Below are 15,508 nucleotides of genomic sequence, written 5' to 3' on the forward strand. Positions count from 1 at the left end.
CAACATATGAACAGTATGTATCAAACACTACTACAACAGCGAAATTGAGCGTGTTTTTAAAATTGCATTGTCTAGGGAATACATATAATTTTATACGCCTCCAGCTAGCAAAAAGGAAACAAAAAGAAACATATGTAAGAACAGTGCCGTCAAATCTAATTAAAACAAGCAAACCGCAAATGATGGCTTTCCGAAAATAGTGACCCAATCACATTTGAAAGGGACGAGAATGGATACATTATACGCAAGAATTTTCGAGGTGCAATCTTCCTATAAGCACAGATGAAATGCAAATATATACACACAAAGAAAGAGAAAATGAAATGACTTTCGAGTCTTCCGTTCTGCGGTTATGTGGAGTAAGCTAAAGGAGACAGTGATGATGAGAACCAATGAAATGATGGAATGAACAGAGGTGAACGCTGTAACCCTCTCCACTGGTCTAGTGGCTAGAATGCGCGCCTTTGGCGTAAAAGATCCCGGTTCGATTCCCGGTGGTAGAGCATTGAAAGAGAGGTTCGGATTCCACTTTAAACTATATGTCCACGTCTCATATAGCCTCCCTCCTGAAAAAAAAGACGTAAGCGATAATCAAATCAAATAATCAAAAGTAAACGCTCTACCATTGAGCCACTGCGACCCCACACAAAGAAAAGAGACAAAATACTTAATGCAGACTTTGTCTGTCTTATAGAGACTATGCCGTTACCTTAAATTACTCATAGTTTGAAATAAGCAAGCAGAAAGAGAAATTTGGACCGCCACTTACATATTTGTATGACCCTAAGAATTTGAACAATTGTACGCCCGCACCCCTTCCCTACAAAACGGCGATAAATTGATCTAAAACCTTAGTCTTAAAATCTAGAAAAGAAACTTACGTTACTACTTTGACTGGATGGTGACACCTCATGGTTGGATTCTTCAAGATCTTCGGCATCTAGCAATGTGAACAAGAATGTCTTGACACTTCTCGGTACTTTGAGCTTCCGCTGTTTATCTCTGGAAGCGCATTCCTTCTTTAGAGCATCTACTAAGCATTTTTCTTCGTCTAATTTGGTGCGCAAATCATTAACTTCTTCTTTCAGTACGCTGCAGTTTTGACATTTGTCGATCTTTCGTACTTTTGGTTTCGAGCCTGATGGACTGTTCTGAGCTGATAAGTATGCGTTGCTTGGATGCTTGTCTATCTGTTCTTGACAAACGTTACTGGCGGATGCTGACTGTAAACTTCCGTTGCAAGAAGTTCTGTTTATTTGCTCTTGCCAGACGTTACTGCCGGGTGTAGTTTCTGTAGCCGACTCAGATGGAAAATTATCCGTACATAGTGTGGGGTCCTTCACAATAGTTTCAAAGTTCCTTTCAAATATTTCTTTCAAACTGCCTAGATTTCTACGATTTTCATCCTCTTCATCTGTTGGAATCGGATCTGTTGAACTTAGGTCATCAGAATTATTACTGCTGCCAGAATCATATCTTATTACCCGTTCCGTCTTCCCGACAAACTTCCTTTGTTCCACCTCACATTCGGTTTTAGTACCTGAAAAAAAAATCCATCATGATGTCATCTGCATCTGAAGTTTTCGGTGGTACATCATAATCACTTCATAAAATATAAGCAATACAAGAAAAGGGCCACCCGTTAAAGGGATCTACTACAGATTACATGCACCAGCTTCCAAGGAAAAGTAGTAGGTTCAGTAGTTAAATAATCGTGGCAGATACTGACCGATTGAAAGTAGTGCCATTGTGGGAGATGTGAGAAGGCTATCTAATTGACCCGGGTGGTAAAGTTTGAGATAAAGTGTCCCTTATACAGCTAGCAAACTACAGAAACTGCATACCTCAATCTAGCCGATGCTTCTAAATCACTCGTTCGCAGTAGGAGTACAAATATATAATCAATAATTTCGTAGAGAACAGTGTATACTGATAGTTAATATATAGGGGCGCAGATTTTTTAAAAATATGTGGACATAAAAATGATAACTTTGCGGTTAAACGAGTGACTGCATATGAAAGAGGACTGTGTTCGATATTAATTCCGACTATCGGAGTGCCCTGCATTCTCCATGCCTCCTGCAGGACAAACACCAGTTCTCGCATTAGTTAGTCCATTTGCGATGTCGCTGTCGCAAGACTATTAGAATAGATCGTGGCTAAGCTGTTAGCGCACGCGCCTTTGACGTGAGAAACTTGGGTTTGATTCCCAGTGGAAGCTCATGTGGTTCGGATTTCCTGTTAATCAGTATGTCTACGTTTCATATGGCCTCGTTGCTGAAAGGGACGTTGAACTCAAAATCAACTCAACTATTAGAACGGGAAACTCCAAAACTTAAAGTCAGTGGGTGCGCTTTTAGAATAAGCATAAACCTCGTTTATTCCCCAGTAGTGCAATTCCTAAAGTTTACTGATGAAAGAAGTAAATGTTTTATGAATGTCTGTAAACCGAAGACAAAACTTTTATAAATTGGTTTACACACACACACATTATTACTCGGTAGTAGTACATTGTTACTTGGGCCTGTACAGTAAGAGTTTAAGAATGCCTTATGGAATCATTTGAAGCAAGAAAAGTTAAGACAAATGATTTTTATTTTGCCGACGTATGTAAATATTCACGAATCTAGGCACAGTAGTAATGTTTGCATGGTGTAGCTATTCTTCATAATCTCATTCGAGACTTACAAAACCTACACGCAAACTACAACGTATGATGTTGCAGTTCATTTCCTACATCCCAAGAAATGGCATTTGTGCTGGCTGTATCGCCAGACCACATGAAAATCGAAAAAGAAGTACCAACATGAACTACATTTGGTTAGAGTACATTACTTTACGTTAGGTTATGTTACATTAGGCAGGTTAGGTTCAGTTACAAGTCAATTACCTTCAAAACAAAGGCATGTAAATTTTTACAATTTGCAATAGAACATTACTATTTGCGTATAAATAAGACGTCCGAATGTATATGATATGAAAACTACAGTACAAGACATTAACCAACCTGTGCTAGGTGCTCACTAAAAGCAGAGCGCGTTAGTTAGGGCGGGTAAAGGAACAGGCGCATGAGCGAGGGTAGTGAAAACAGGTGGGTGTTGGCAATGATAAGAGTTTGAATAGCACTTGTCGTTGTTTCATACTAGTAACACTCCACTTGTAAATAGTACACCGTGTCTTTCACACAATTTCAACAGCTGACGTTCGTTATTTTCGTGTACGTAATTCTATAAAACTCACACGATATGTCATAATATTGATATATATGCGCCATTTCCACACTTCATTTCTCGCCACTAAATCATAACAAGTGTACCTCTATGTGAAATAGTCTCTTCCGCCTCCACATACAATGACGCTTAGAACACCAAAACCAGCCTACCAAACCCCTTTCTTAACTTCAGCTATTCCCCTAATCTGCTTTTCATTCAAGCTCCTTCACAAACCAAAATAGGAGTATGTTTAGTACAAGAGGTCCAAAAGCACGTAAAAAACAGAAAATTTACAGAAGAAACGAATGATGCAAGTACTTAGACGTAACAGAACGTAACCAAATCTAACCTAACCTAAACCAACCTACTATTAGTAGAAATAAGCGAAATTCTATCATTCTTTGGAAAAGTATGCTGGACCCATACACTAATATAACATAAACTAACCTAAGCTTACCTAAATTAACATAACCTACCCTAAACTAGCCTAATGTGAACAGAAATTACCAAAATTGTAACATTTTTTAGAGAAAAGTGCTGGACCCCTTCTGCTAAACATAGGCCCCAAAATAAATTATCCAATTCACCCAGTAGATTTCCAAAATATTGGAGGCGGTACAGCACTTAAACCCCAAGAACCAACATGGTTCACACTGTTTTACGTTAATCACTAAAAATCTACTATTCTACTCTGATACCTACAAAAGTGTTATTTAAACTCAGATATCTAGATTCAGGTCGACTGCCAACAGTTAAAGTGTACTAAATAGTTTATTTTGGCGCCAACTGTTGTTGATCTAGCCACACAATAAATAAATTTAAAAAAAAAAAAAACTTAGGATTATAAATAGTAAATACTTCTAAAATATAACAGAGTGACAGTGAATTAAAAGTGAGCACAATACTCTGTTACTTAGCCAGAAGACATTTTCTCCAATGTACTTCGCTGAGTCATTAACATCCGTAGATTCATGCGATTTGTATTTCCATCGTTCGGTAGTTACTACAAATTCGCGGTAATTTTCTGTTTCGACAGTTCACTGCAAAACACACGGTAATGAATCACACATTAAATATATGTCATTATCTTAAATTAATTACATCTATAGCTGTTAAAGTATTGTTAGAGCCAAATACATTACTCACCTACATAAAGAATTCTACCATCGTAGCACGTGCTTCCTTTCCATTGTACAGGGTACACTTTTCCAAGTGTAAGTTTACCTGTACATTTACATTTCTTGCGGTGTAGAATGGAATAAGTATTATTATCCCATTCAACTACAACATACGCATTATTTGCCGTTGACATCTTGAAAGCCACTGTAATCTTGTGGAAACTTACAATTCATCCGCTACCATCGAGCACACAACCATAGAAAAACCACTGATCACAAACCCTAACGTCAACAACCAGCAGACGATTGACAACGAACAAACGAACGCTGTGGCGCCAAGCGTCTTTCCTGTGCGTAAACATATAGGTTCTGATCACGTTATAATTATGTTGTTTTCGATATTGTCTCCCAAGTTTACAATATACATATAAGAATAACTTATATGTGTATGACGATAATTGTGTATTGTTCACATATCGCAATTCTTAAGGAAAGGAAACTTATTATTCAGACTCAGGGGTGTCATTTGAGAAAGTCAAGGGGGCAATCGCCCCATGAGTTTCAGAATCTCTTAATTAATTGTGCAGTAATATAATATAAATAAAATGTTAGTGTGTTTGTGCGTATGCTTCTTTGGGTGCCAGACGAATGGACCGAGAGTTATCAAATTTTGGTCACGGGTATGCTGGTCCACGGCCAAGACCAAGACGAAGCATTTTTTCCAAACTTCGAACTAGGGGTCGCAAGGGAGGATTTACTACGACATGAAAATATAGTCGAAAATGACTTATATTAATGTTAACTTCATAGTTTTCGGAATCGCTGAGATCATAGTGAAACTCCCGATTGCGTTCACTTGCCCACCCCCCTTGGGGGCCAAGAGTCAACAGCAGGTCACCGAGACATGTACAAATAATCGAAAATAACCAATATTAGTGTCAAGTCTATAATTTACAGGCTCGCTGAGATTAACGCTGAAGCTATGGATCCCGTATATAATTCCAAATACAGCCCCATCGCCTAGGGGCCGAGTCAGGGACATACGCAGGGGGTGGTCCTGGGGGTCCGGACCCTCCCCGAAATTTCGACTTTTATGTAAATTTAGCCTAATTTTAGGGGCAACTTTAGAAATTTTAATATAAAATACTCTCATATTGAGTTTGGACTCCTCCCGAAATAAATTCCTGCGTACGCTACTGCCGAGAGTCACCAAGCGGGTCACCGAGACACGTAGAAATAAGCGAAAATTACCGATGTTAGTGTCAAATACATTATCGTATCCTTTTATCCATCTGCATGTACTTTCCAGGTGTTTTACATGTACATGGTAAGTACCTGGGCATACTGGGGAAATAATGCATTTCCCATGCATGTGGCATGTAGTTTCCGATACATAGTGATTTACCTGTCTTATATTCCCTGTACATGTACGCTTTATCTACGTCTGCCAGGTACAATACATGCACCTGTGACATTCATTTTCCGTGGATGCATGTTCCTTACCTGTTTTCATTTATATGTACAGGAATTGTACATTCCATGTTTTTCACTCCTAACTTACGCATGTAAACATGTAATTTACATTGCATTTTTTCTATCGTTCTGCAGGTACTTTGCATGTGTTTTACATGTACATGGTAAGTACCTGGGCATACTGGTGAAATAATGCATTTCCCATGCATGTGGCATGTAGTTTCCGATACATAGTGATTTACCTGTCTTATATTCCCTGTACATGTACGCTTTATCTACGTCTGCCAGGTACAATACATGCACCTGTGACATTCATTTTCCGTGGATGCATGTTCCTTACCTGTTTTCATTTATATGTACAGGAATTGTACATTCCATGTTTTTCACTCCTAACTTACGCATGTAAACATGTAATTTACATTGCATTTTTTCTATCGTTCTGCAGGTATTTTGCATGTGTTTTACATGTACATGGTAAGTACCTGGGCATACTGGTGAAATAATGCATTTCCCATGCATGTGGCATGTAGTTTCCGATACATAGTGATTTACCTGTCTTATATTCCCTGTACATGTACGCTTTATCTACGTCTGCCAGGTACAATACATGCACCTGTGACATTCATTTTCCGTGGATGCATGTCCCTTACCTGTTTTCATTTATATGTACACGTATTGTACATTCCATGTTTTTCACTCCTAACTTACGCATGTAAACATGTAATTTACATTGCATTTTTTCTATCGTTCTGCAGGTACTTTGCATGTGTTTTACATGTACATGTTAAGTACATGGGCTTAAGAGGAAAAACTAGCATTTCCCATGCATGTGACTGATAGATTACAGGCACATGCCATCAATTTGAATCATGTTTTTTGAACATACGTATTGCTCTTGTATGTCCCAGGTATATTACATGGACCTGTACTATGCATGTACCTTGGTGTATGTACATTACATGTCTCCTTTATATGTACAGATACTTTTCATTGCATGTTTGAGAACTTCTAACATTGAACACCATCTACACATGTATCACATGTTTATAGCCACAGGTAGATTCACCTGTCAGTGGGAAACTAACATGCTTTTTACAGCTACAGGCGCCTGTATAGTACCTGTTAAAGTCACATGTACCTGTACATGCACAGAACATTGCCTGGAATTTGTCACATTTTCATATGGGTAGAATAAAATTTTAACGTCAATACTTCAGCACTTGACTTTCATCGTAAAATTTCCAGAAATCGAAGAAGAGTTAACTGATAATTGTATAGATTTTTACAAATTTTAGAAAATAGAAATATTGCTGATGATGCAAGTGTACATGAAATATATTGCTGGAGTCCATATTCTTCCGTAGATGAAATTAATAGACTATCAAGTATTAATAGTGACTGCGCAAGGAAACCTTTAGTAAGACAATAAAAATTTTATATAAATGGATTTTTTTTTAAATATGTGATTGATTGGGGTATTTTATAAAATAACGTGTTTGCTATTAACTCCGTTAATATTAGGAGCACTCAGTTTTTTTTTCTTTCTTTTTCTTTTTTCTCCAATTGAATGATTGTCACTTCCCTCGCAGTAGACATGAGAAAGGCATCCTTTGTAGCTGAATCTTGGCTGTTTCCTTCATTTGGTTTGTCACTTTTCCCTCGCAGTAGACATGACAAAGGCATCCTTTGTAGCTGAATCTTGGCTGTTTCCTTCATTTGGTTTCTGGTGGGCACAAAAATTGCCGGTGTTACCTTGGCATCGTGAGATAATTAGTGAAATACTTGAGTAAAGTGGTAGCGACGTTGGATCCAAAAACACAAAATTATGGTTTGGATCGATTCGTCCATTGCTCAGTAAAATGTATGTCTGCCCATCTGTGGAGCTATCTTTGTATTCCCAGGGAAGGTTAAAAGTTTAAATTATCATAAGGACGTAGCGGTTTACATACATAAATGAAGTTGGCATTTAGGGATGTCAGAAGGATTAAGAAATTAGGCATCCTAAGGTAAAGTGACAAATAATGACTTACCACATCCTACTAATTGCCCATCTAATGGCCCTAAGTATAGCTAATTGTATATAACTGACTACAGAAAGCCCGCCCATTGTTTGAAGGAATGATATTTTTTTAATACCAGCAAATCATGCAGCATTTCACAGTTGCAGAAATGTAAGCTCTAGGGTTAAGATTCTGATCTTAGATAATTCTTAGTGATAATAATAGTTCATATAGGATTCACATTAGAACCACAAGAAGTACCTGCTTAGCAGCGTGATTTTGAAATTAATATTTTTGCCGTCTTCATTGCTTAAGATCTCGGTACGATTCAAGTGGAGATTCATGAATCCCCTGGATTGATCTAGTATGGCGAAAGTAAGTTGGGAGCAACATGAAAGGAACGACTGATTGAGGCCAGAAAAAGAATTAATTATGCACGTATCCCATATCTATCAGTTAAACATGTACAATTTGGCCAGCTGTAGCGTCATAGTTCACTACTATTGATATTTAGTGGTAAGTCTTTTGCTCTCAGACGGATATAATGTGCAAGCAACTTCTTGACCAATCAAATGGTAGTCTGTATTTACAACATATGTAAACAAATATAAGAATGTGTAGTTCCGAAAGGAAACTTTACTCCCTACTATAATAAAAATAGAAAATTCAGGAGACCTATTGCTTCTGGTTTTGAATATTCTAAAAAGCTGAATGGAAGTTACTCGAGTAACATTTGTATTTTCGGTATCTTAGTTATAAGATTTTAGAACGGAGAAACTCGTGTTATTTTATTTTATTTTATTTTTTTAATTAAGCACTTTACATTGCTAATTTGAAGCTAATAATTAAGAAGAAGAAAGTTCTGCTTTAAGCAAGTGAATTTCAAACACGCATTTTGTAATATTCTCAGCTTAATATTTGTCATATTTTCGTTGAAATTGTTTGTTTGTGTTGTTAATCCTAAATTATATTTTTATTATATTTTCAGAGGAGCACAGGTGGAAGTGAAAAATAAAAAAGGCAATTCGCCTCTGTGGTTAGCAGCGAATGGAGGCCATTTAAGTGTAGTCGAGCTTCTATATAATGCAGGAGCAGATATTGATTCCCAGGATAACCGAAAGGTATGTTTTTTAGTAAATTTTTCTTAATAAGAGATTTTATGACTGAAATAATCCAGTAAATATTATTAATTTTTTGTGATGTTCATGTAATATAATATTTTATAAGGTATACTCGAATGAAAAGACTATGGTTAAATCTAAAGAGCAGTTTATTACAGAAATGTGAAAAGTACAGTTAATGTATAACATGGCACCTACAAATAATTCCTATGGTATTGATATACTGATCTCAGCACGTAGTAAGAAGTGGATGGCTTCAGTGTAGAAACTTCTTGTTTGCTGACGCAGTCCTTGATGCTTTTGCATCCTGCCTCATAACGCTGACACGAACGGATTATAGTGCAGCGTGAGAGATTCGCCGCAATACTGCAATAAATTTGTGAAGCATACATGTCTTCTGCGCAAAGAAATTGGATAACAGCTCGTAGAGGAATCCATAATATACCCGACTGTGTTAAATAATTTTCCCTTACTGAGGAAACAGTAGACCTTGCCGTTCGCTACTAGAACTAGAACAACATTTACACTGCGCCATTTAATATATCAGCAAATATATTTCTACAACGTTTCTACCATCAGTCTCGTTTTCAGTTGGGCAACCCCTATAAATAATAAAAGGTTTCACATACGTTTCCAGTTAACGCTATCTAAGGGTCTGAGCGAAGTTAAATAGCACAAGAATATGGAAGTCAGTCATGCGTTCGAATCCTGCCCAGAGTGTATATGTGGTTGTTTGTGAGAGTTTTTCTGTTAATTTTATCATATTTTACTTCCCATCCTTTCCTAATAATAAATAAAACTTGTATGTAAAAACAAATGTATGTGTTTGTCCAGTTATATAAATCCACACCGTTGACTTGGCGTACTTCAAAGCTGATTTGGTCAGAGAGACCATAGAATGGATAGAATAGAAGGCTATCTAGAACTTTTTGGTTCCAATCGTGAGGGAGGAGGGGGGCTTCAAACTGGTAGAGATTATTTAAAATTTTTGTAAAAAGTAGAGTATTTCACGAATTCCTTATGTTAGGAAGATTAAACCCGGTATGTAAATTCATTTCTAAAAGCAAGTTAACATATGGAGAATGCTTGCAATGTGGACCAAAAATGGAGAAGAAGAAAAAGTATTTTTGAGGTAAGATATCCCTAGGGTGCTGGAAGGTGAGATTTAAAAATAATCAAAAAAGAACGATGTTAGTTTCGAATCTGTAGTTTTCGGGGTTGCTAAGAATGATAGTGATATATCTGATATCGTCTAAGATGAAGTTCAGCCCGACGAGAAGGAGATGAGAAGGGGTGAAAAATAAAAATGTCCAAAATGACCGAGATCAGCGTCGAATCCATAGTTTTCGGGGTCGCTAATCTAATTGTTGACAGTCCAAATGACATTTGAGTACAAATTTAGCCAAAAATGTGTATGTCAAGTGGCCCGGGAATTGACAGGGCAACGCTGAATACGTCCCTCGTGCTGTTTATTTCACCCAGTTCTGTATCTGTTCCAGCTTCATCATGTTCGTCTTGTGTTACGCTTCTTGTATGTTCTCCTTAAGAGTAGGTGATTAATGCTCTCAATGCTAAGTTGAATATAATGTCTGGGATGAAGAAATTCGGAAATAGGCCAGAACTGGTTCCACTTACTCATAAGCTTCTTACATCTGCTAAGTCTGCTTACCGTAACTACAAAGCATACTTTGAAAACCTAAGAAAGGAGGAAGCTCAAAAAGAAAAAGTAAAGAAAAAAGATGAAACAAAACAACAAAGAGAGAGGTGGTGAAATTGACAAAGGAAAAAGGACATGATGAGATTTTGGTCACTTTTTGGTCACTTCTTCGTGTGCTTTTGGTCACTTTTCAACTATTTACGAGAGACCAGACCACTATGAGCCCTAATTGCAGTATCTAGAATCATTTGAGTATCTGTACGTGAGATTTGGGGCATACTTTATGACATTAGTAGATACATGTAAAATAAATTATTCCTAATTATTTAATACTTACTGTAGCACCACTGCTGATGGTTGTCATTAATGTTTTGTAGACATTATACATTCTTCTCCATAAGAGTTTTGAGGGACTAAAATCATTAAGTCGGAAAGTCCCACTATAAAAAAACATTTAAAAAGTAATAAAAATGCTAAAGTATATATTTCTAGTTTCTCAAAAAATTGCACACACAGGACTAGTAAAGAAGACAACAGGGCACTGGAAAAAAAATGTACAAAATATTGGTAGGAATCACAAGAACCTACATATATACTTTACATACTTTACATTGATTCTTTGCGTTTAATTAAGATTATTTAGTATTTGTATTTCCTTGTTAGGTATACAGTAAAACTGTAAGAACTTAACATTCAGATTGGGGATGATATTGAACATAATATTCGTGCTGGTATTATGAAGATTATTCTCATAAAGTTTAGTCAGGCAAATGAGAAAGGTAATTTTGTTTATAATAATGTAAGCCGAACGAAGAGCAATCTTATCAATGAACTAAAAAGATATTAACCTTGCTCTTGTAAACCACTATACAAGATTCCTGTCCTGTCGTAGATTGTTCAAAAATTCATATTAATCGTGGAATTTTCACTGACAGCATTGTCAAGACATGGGTAAGAAAAGGTTTTGGTAGAGATAGGAAAACCTTTTCTTTCTCATGTCTTGACAATATTGACAGCTGTGAGCGAAAATTCGACGGTTAATATTATTCTTTTGAAATCTGTGATAATTTAGAAGAACGAGGTGGACATCTTTTGAGTTTGTTGATAAATTTGTAAACAAGAAAAACGTAATTATTACTAGGAAGTGAAAAGTAATATTTTAAGTTTCGTATGTATGTATATTTTTGATTGGTTATAATAATAAAAAAAATTGTTTCAGGTGTCCTGCTTAATGGCTGCCTTCAGGAAAGGACATGTAAAAGTGGTGAAATGGATGGTTAACCACGTTACACAGTTTCCCAGTGATCAGGAAATGACGCGGTACATATCTACGATTAGCGATAAGGTAAAGAGATGTTTCGAATTGTCATTTGTGTATATAAATATATTGTTACGGTAACTTTTAAAAATGTTATATTTTATTATTCTTGTATATTTGTTTTTCAAGAACTACTTTCATCATAATATTAGATATGTAAAATCAAAAGAGTAATCATGTAATTCAATTATTATTTGAAATATCATTCCCGATATTTATGGTGGCTAAAGAGGGGGTAAAACTGTGTGCTATAACAGTTTGCAAAATTGTAATAAAGTAAGTAGCACTCAAACGTCTATCTAGTACGAATCGTGTATCGTAGCTTAAAGGGCGTAATTGTAGGACGTTAAACTGGAAGATTTAATTTCATTTTGCTTAATATGAAGGAAGGAAAAAAAAAAATCCGTTTTTGGTCTAAACTGAGTGTTATGTTTGAGCATTTCAACCGCTCACAATTTTAGGCAGTCTTGTCCGAGATAGCAGAAACATTGTGTTCACAAGAGATCTGCTCCGCATGAGAAACATTAAGTAAAATGAACAGATAAGTTTTTCAATTGTGTACACTCCTTTCGTTTTCCCCCTCGACTCTTTTTCTCATCTTGTTCATTTTCATTTAAGGAACTTCCAGAGAAGTGTCAAGAGTGTGTGAAGATTATTAGAGCAGCTAAAGACCAACAGGCTGCAAAGGCAAATAAGAACGCTACCATTCTCCTAGAAGAATTGGATATGGAGAAAACAAGAGAAGAATCGAAGAAGGCAGCAGCAGCTCGACGAAGGGAAAGAAAGAAGAAAAAGAAATTGGAAAAGAAGGAAGAGAAACGGAAATTGCAAGAGGAGAATAAGAAAAACGAGATCCTGTTACAGGAGAAAGAGCATTTGAAGAGAGCTGTGGAAGAACAAATGAAGCCTCAGGAGTCGCTTGCTGGAGGTGAGCATACCAAATTTTTTAATAATAGTTAGAGTTGGCTGCTTTAAACCAAAAAGCGAAAAATGTTCGTAAAATCTTGATGGACACGCTTTGTGGGTTATCAAATTTCACTCCCGTATATTATTCGTATTATATTCAGACCTAAATTCCCTATTCATTACTCAAAGGGATTATACTACAAAAGCAACTTTTGTTTTTTGTATAAGTTTATGAATGTTTCTTATGTGATTGTTTTAATAGTTTATTATTATTATTATGCAGTTGCAATCAAAGAAAAATTCTAAATATTGTTTCGTTCTAATAATGTTTACTATTGATAAAATATATCGAAATGCCGTACTTTGGAGGGGGGGAGAGGTGTCATACAAACCTCACGAGAGGCATTTATTGAAGTCAGAAATATCTTTGAAATCTATTTATGTATAAATGGGTCAAAGTGGACTCAAATAATTCGCATCTTTATTTACTTTTCTTACTTATATGCAAATTAAGTCGTCGTATTTCTCTAACTTGGACTAATAAAAGTCCTAGTGAACTAACTTGGACTAAATTAGTTCTTCTGTACTCTGTAGTATTTTGAAATTGTCCATATGTAAATCTGTATATTATTTCACTCACTTGTTCAACTATTTATCTTTTTGTCCTTCTGAAATGACTCTTGACAATTATATTAACAAGTATGTAAAGATCAGTACAGTGTATTTTTTTTTTTTTTTTTTTTTTTTTTTTTTTTTTTTTATCAGGAGTCCTTCGTGAGTGAGTCGACAGACGTATCGCAGTTGTGGCATATTAGTCCCAGTTTCGAGTCCAAATGAAGTACAATTTCGTTCGAATGTAAACCGAGAAGCGGTTGGATTCCGCTTTAAGCGTTATGTGACCCCTTCCAACATAACCCGGTTCTTGCATAATAACACCAAGGCGAAACAAACTTAATTTTGTCCATATGTAATATAAATACATGGAGCAAATTATTTAAACCAAAAACACTGATTTAAACCCAAAAAACCGGGTTTTAACAAAAACAACTGTTTTTTTTTTCAATAAAAACCATGGTTTTTGCCAACCCTGATAATAGTACACTCTGTCGCTGATGTCTCCATTAATCACCCAATTAAAGTATTTTTTTCCTTTAGAGAAACGCAAAGGGTGGGAAAATTCATATAGGTATTCAGTGTAAGCAAGAGCTGAGTATAATAAACGTTTGTTAAATTTGGTAAATTATTCATCAAATTTGATTAAATATTTATTTATTTTTACGTATGAACAAAATATTCGTGTTTTGGAAATACCGGCCATGGTAATAGCAAAATTATACATACTGTATCGAATTCTCTTACCAATTCAGATTGCATTCATTATTCGAAATCAAGTTGTAATCCATCTAATATAATAATTTTTTCCATATGTTATTTTAGTCGTTTGTTTCTTCGGACTGTTTTAAATGCTGTAAATTTCGATATGTAATTCCTTAACGTTTGTATATATTATTGCAGATTGACTGATACACGGTTTAGAAACAAACAGATTATCAGTTTAGTGGTATTTTGTTACTCTGTAATGCTACGTAAATTCTTTTGCATACATTAGAGTATAATGTAGCATTTCAGCACAGAGGCTAAATGAGACAAAATCTGTTGCTCAAAGTTTCATCCGCACTACTTCTCAGAATCGTGTCTGAACCAAGTACCCCGTCGGGAGTCCTATTCGTATTTTTCTTTCTGTATCTTCCCTTCCCTATCTGACGACGTATTTAGTGATAGTGCGTGTAGGGTACTTTTTTTAGTGTATGAAGGTGCTTTCACGATTTTCTAGTAAGTATTACATTCATTTTGAGATTATTTTGTTCCAACTATACCCGTCTCGAGAATACAAAATGAATTTCTTACTAGAGAGTAGCGAAAACATGATCACATCGTAAAAAAATACATTATAAGCTGTATTACTAAAACGCTTCGTCAAATAAGGAAGAAGAAGCAATACGCAAAAAATAAAATAAAAAAAAAAAGAGAGAGAGAGAGAGAGAGAGGAAGAAGCCTACGTAGCGTTAAGGTGGTCGCTGTGTTCGAGTGCAAGGGGTGACGTAAACCTGATAATTTTAACAAACTGGGAAACATACGGAATTTAGTAAGGATGGAATTTAGTACAGGAAGATAAAATTAATGGGACAAGTATGTCTGTAATAGTGCAAGAGAGTGAAGAAATAATAAATGAAGAGAAAAGTTTGTGAAATATAAAGCCAAAGGATTAAATAATTAATGAAGAAATGTGAAAGAAAAAATAATAAAGGAAAATAGTTGAATAAATGAATAAATTGTAACGTGAATATTAACTAATAATACTTGGGGCGTTCAGAAATGATTGGCACTACAATTAATTTGTTTTCACAGGAATCACTTATTGAACAAACAAACAGTTTATTTTAGAGGTATTCTCCGGCAATGTCTATGCACCTTTGCCACCGTTCTGGAAGCTTCCTTATATGTGTAGTAAATCATTCTTTGGGGTATCTCTCTGCCACTGGTGGGCAAATGCGTGGAGTTCATCATTTATGTTGAACTTTTTGCCTTTCATGCTCTCTTTCATTGTGTCAATAAAGCATAGTCGCTAGGAGCCAGATCCGGAGAATATGGAGGATGCGGCAGTACACTAAACCCTAGTTCATGCACTGTGGCAATTGTCTG

The 15,508-nt window shown here is 35.9% G+C and overlaps 2 protein-coding genes across 2 annotated transcripts in view; one reads left to right on the top strand and one right to left on the bottom strand.

Moving 5' to 3' along the window:
* Positions 1-8: 8 nt before the first annotated feature.
* LOC145686361 (uncharacterized) lies at positions 9-7,001 on the bottom strand. The gene is made up of 2 exons (XM_081759621.1): positions 4,359-7,001; positions 9-1,540 (listed from the first exon to the last, which is right to left on the bottom strand). The coding sequence occupies exons 1-2, from the start codon at positions 4,522-4,524 to the stop codon at positions 858-860; spliced, it is 849 nt and encodes a 282-aa protein (XP_081615747.1). The 5' UTR covers positions 4,525-7,001; the 3' UTR covers positions 9-857.
* Positions 7,002-8,791: 1,790 nt separating this feature from the next.
* Positions 8,792-15,508, top strand: part of LOC145686360 (ankyrin repeat domain-containing protein 17-like) — a gene marked incomplete at its 5' end in the record, with an annotated part of 83,496 nt that continues 76,779 nt past the window's right edge. Inside the window, 3 exon segments of the mRNA XM_081759620.1 lie at positions 8,792-8,924; positions 11,801-11,926; positions 12,518-12,827. Of these exon segments, the coding sequence (XP_081615746.1) occupies positions 8,792-8,924; positions 11,801-11,926; positions 12,518-12,827 (569 nt within the window).

The sequence above is a fragment of the Thermobia domestica genome, chromosome 5 (genome assembly GCF_964235325.1).
Source record: "Thermobia domestica chromosome 5, izTheDome1.hap1.1, whole genome shotgun sequence".
In the NCBI taxonomy this organism is placed as follows: Eukaryota; Metazoa; Arthropoda; class Insecta; order Zygentoma; family Lepismatidae; genus Thermobia; species Thermobia domestica.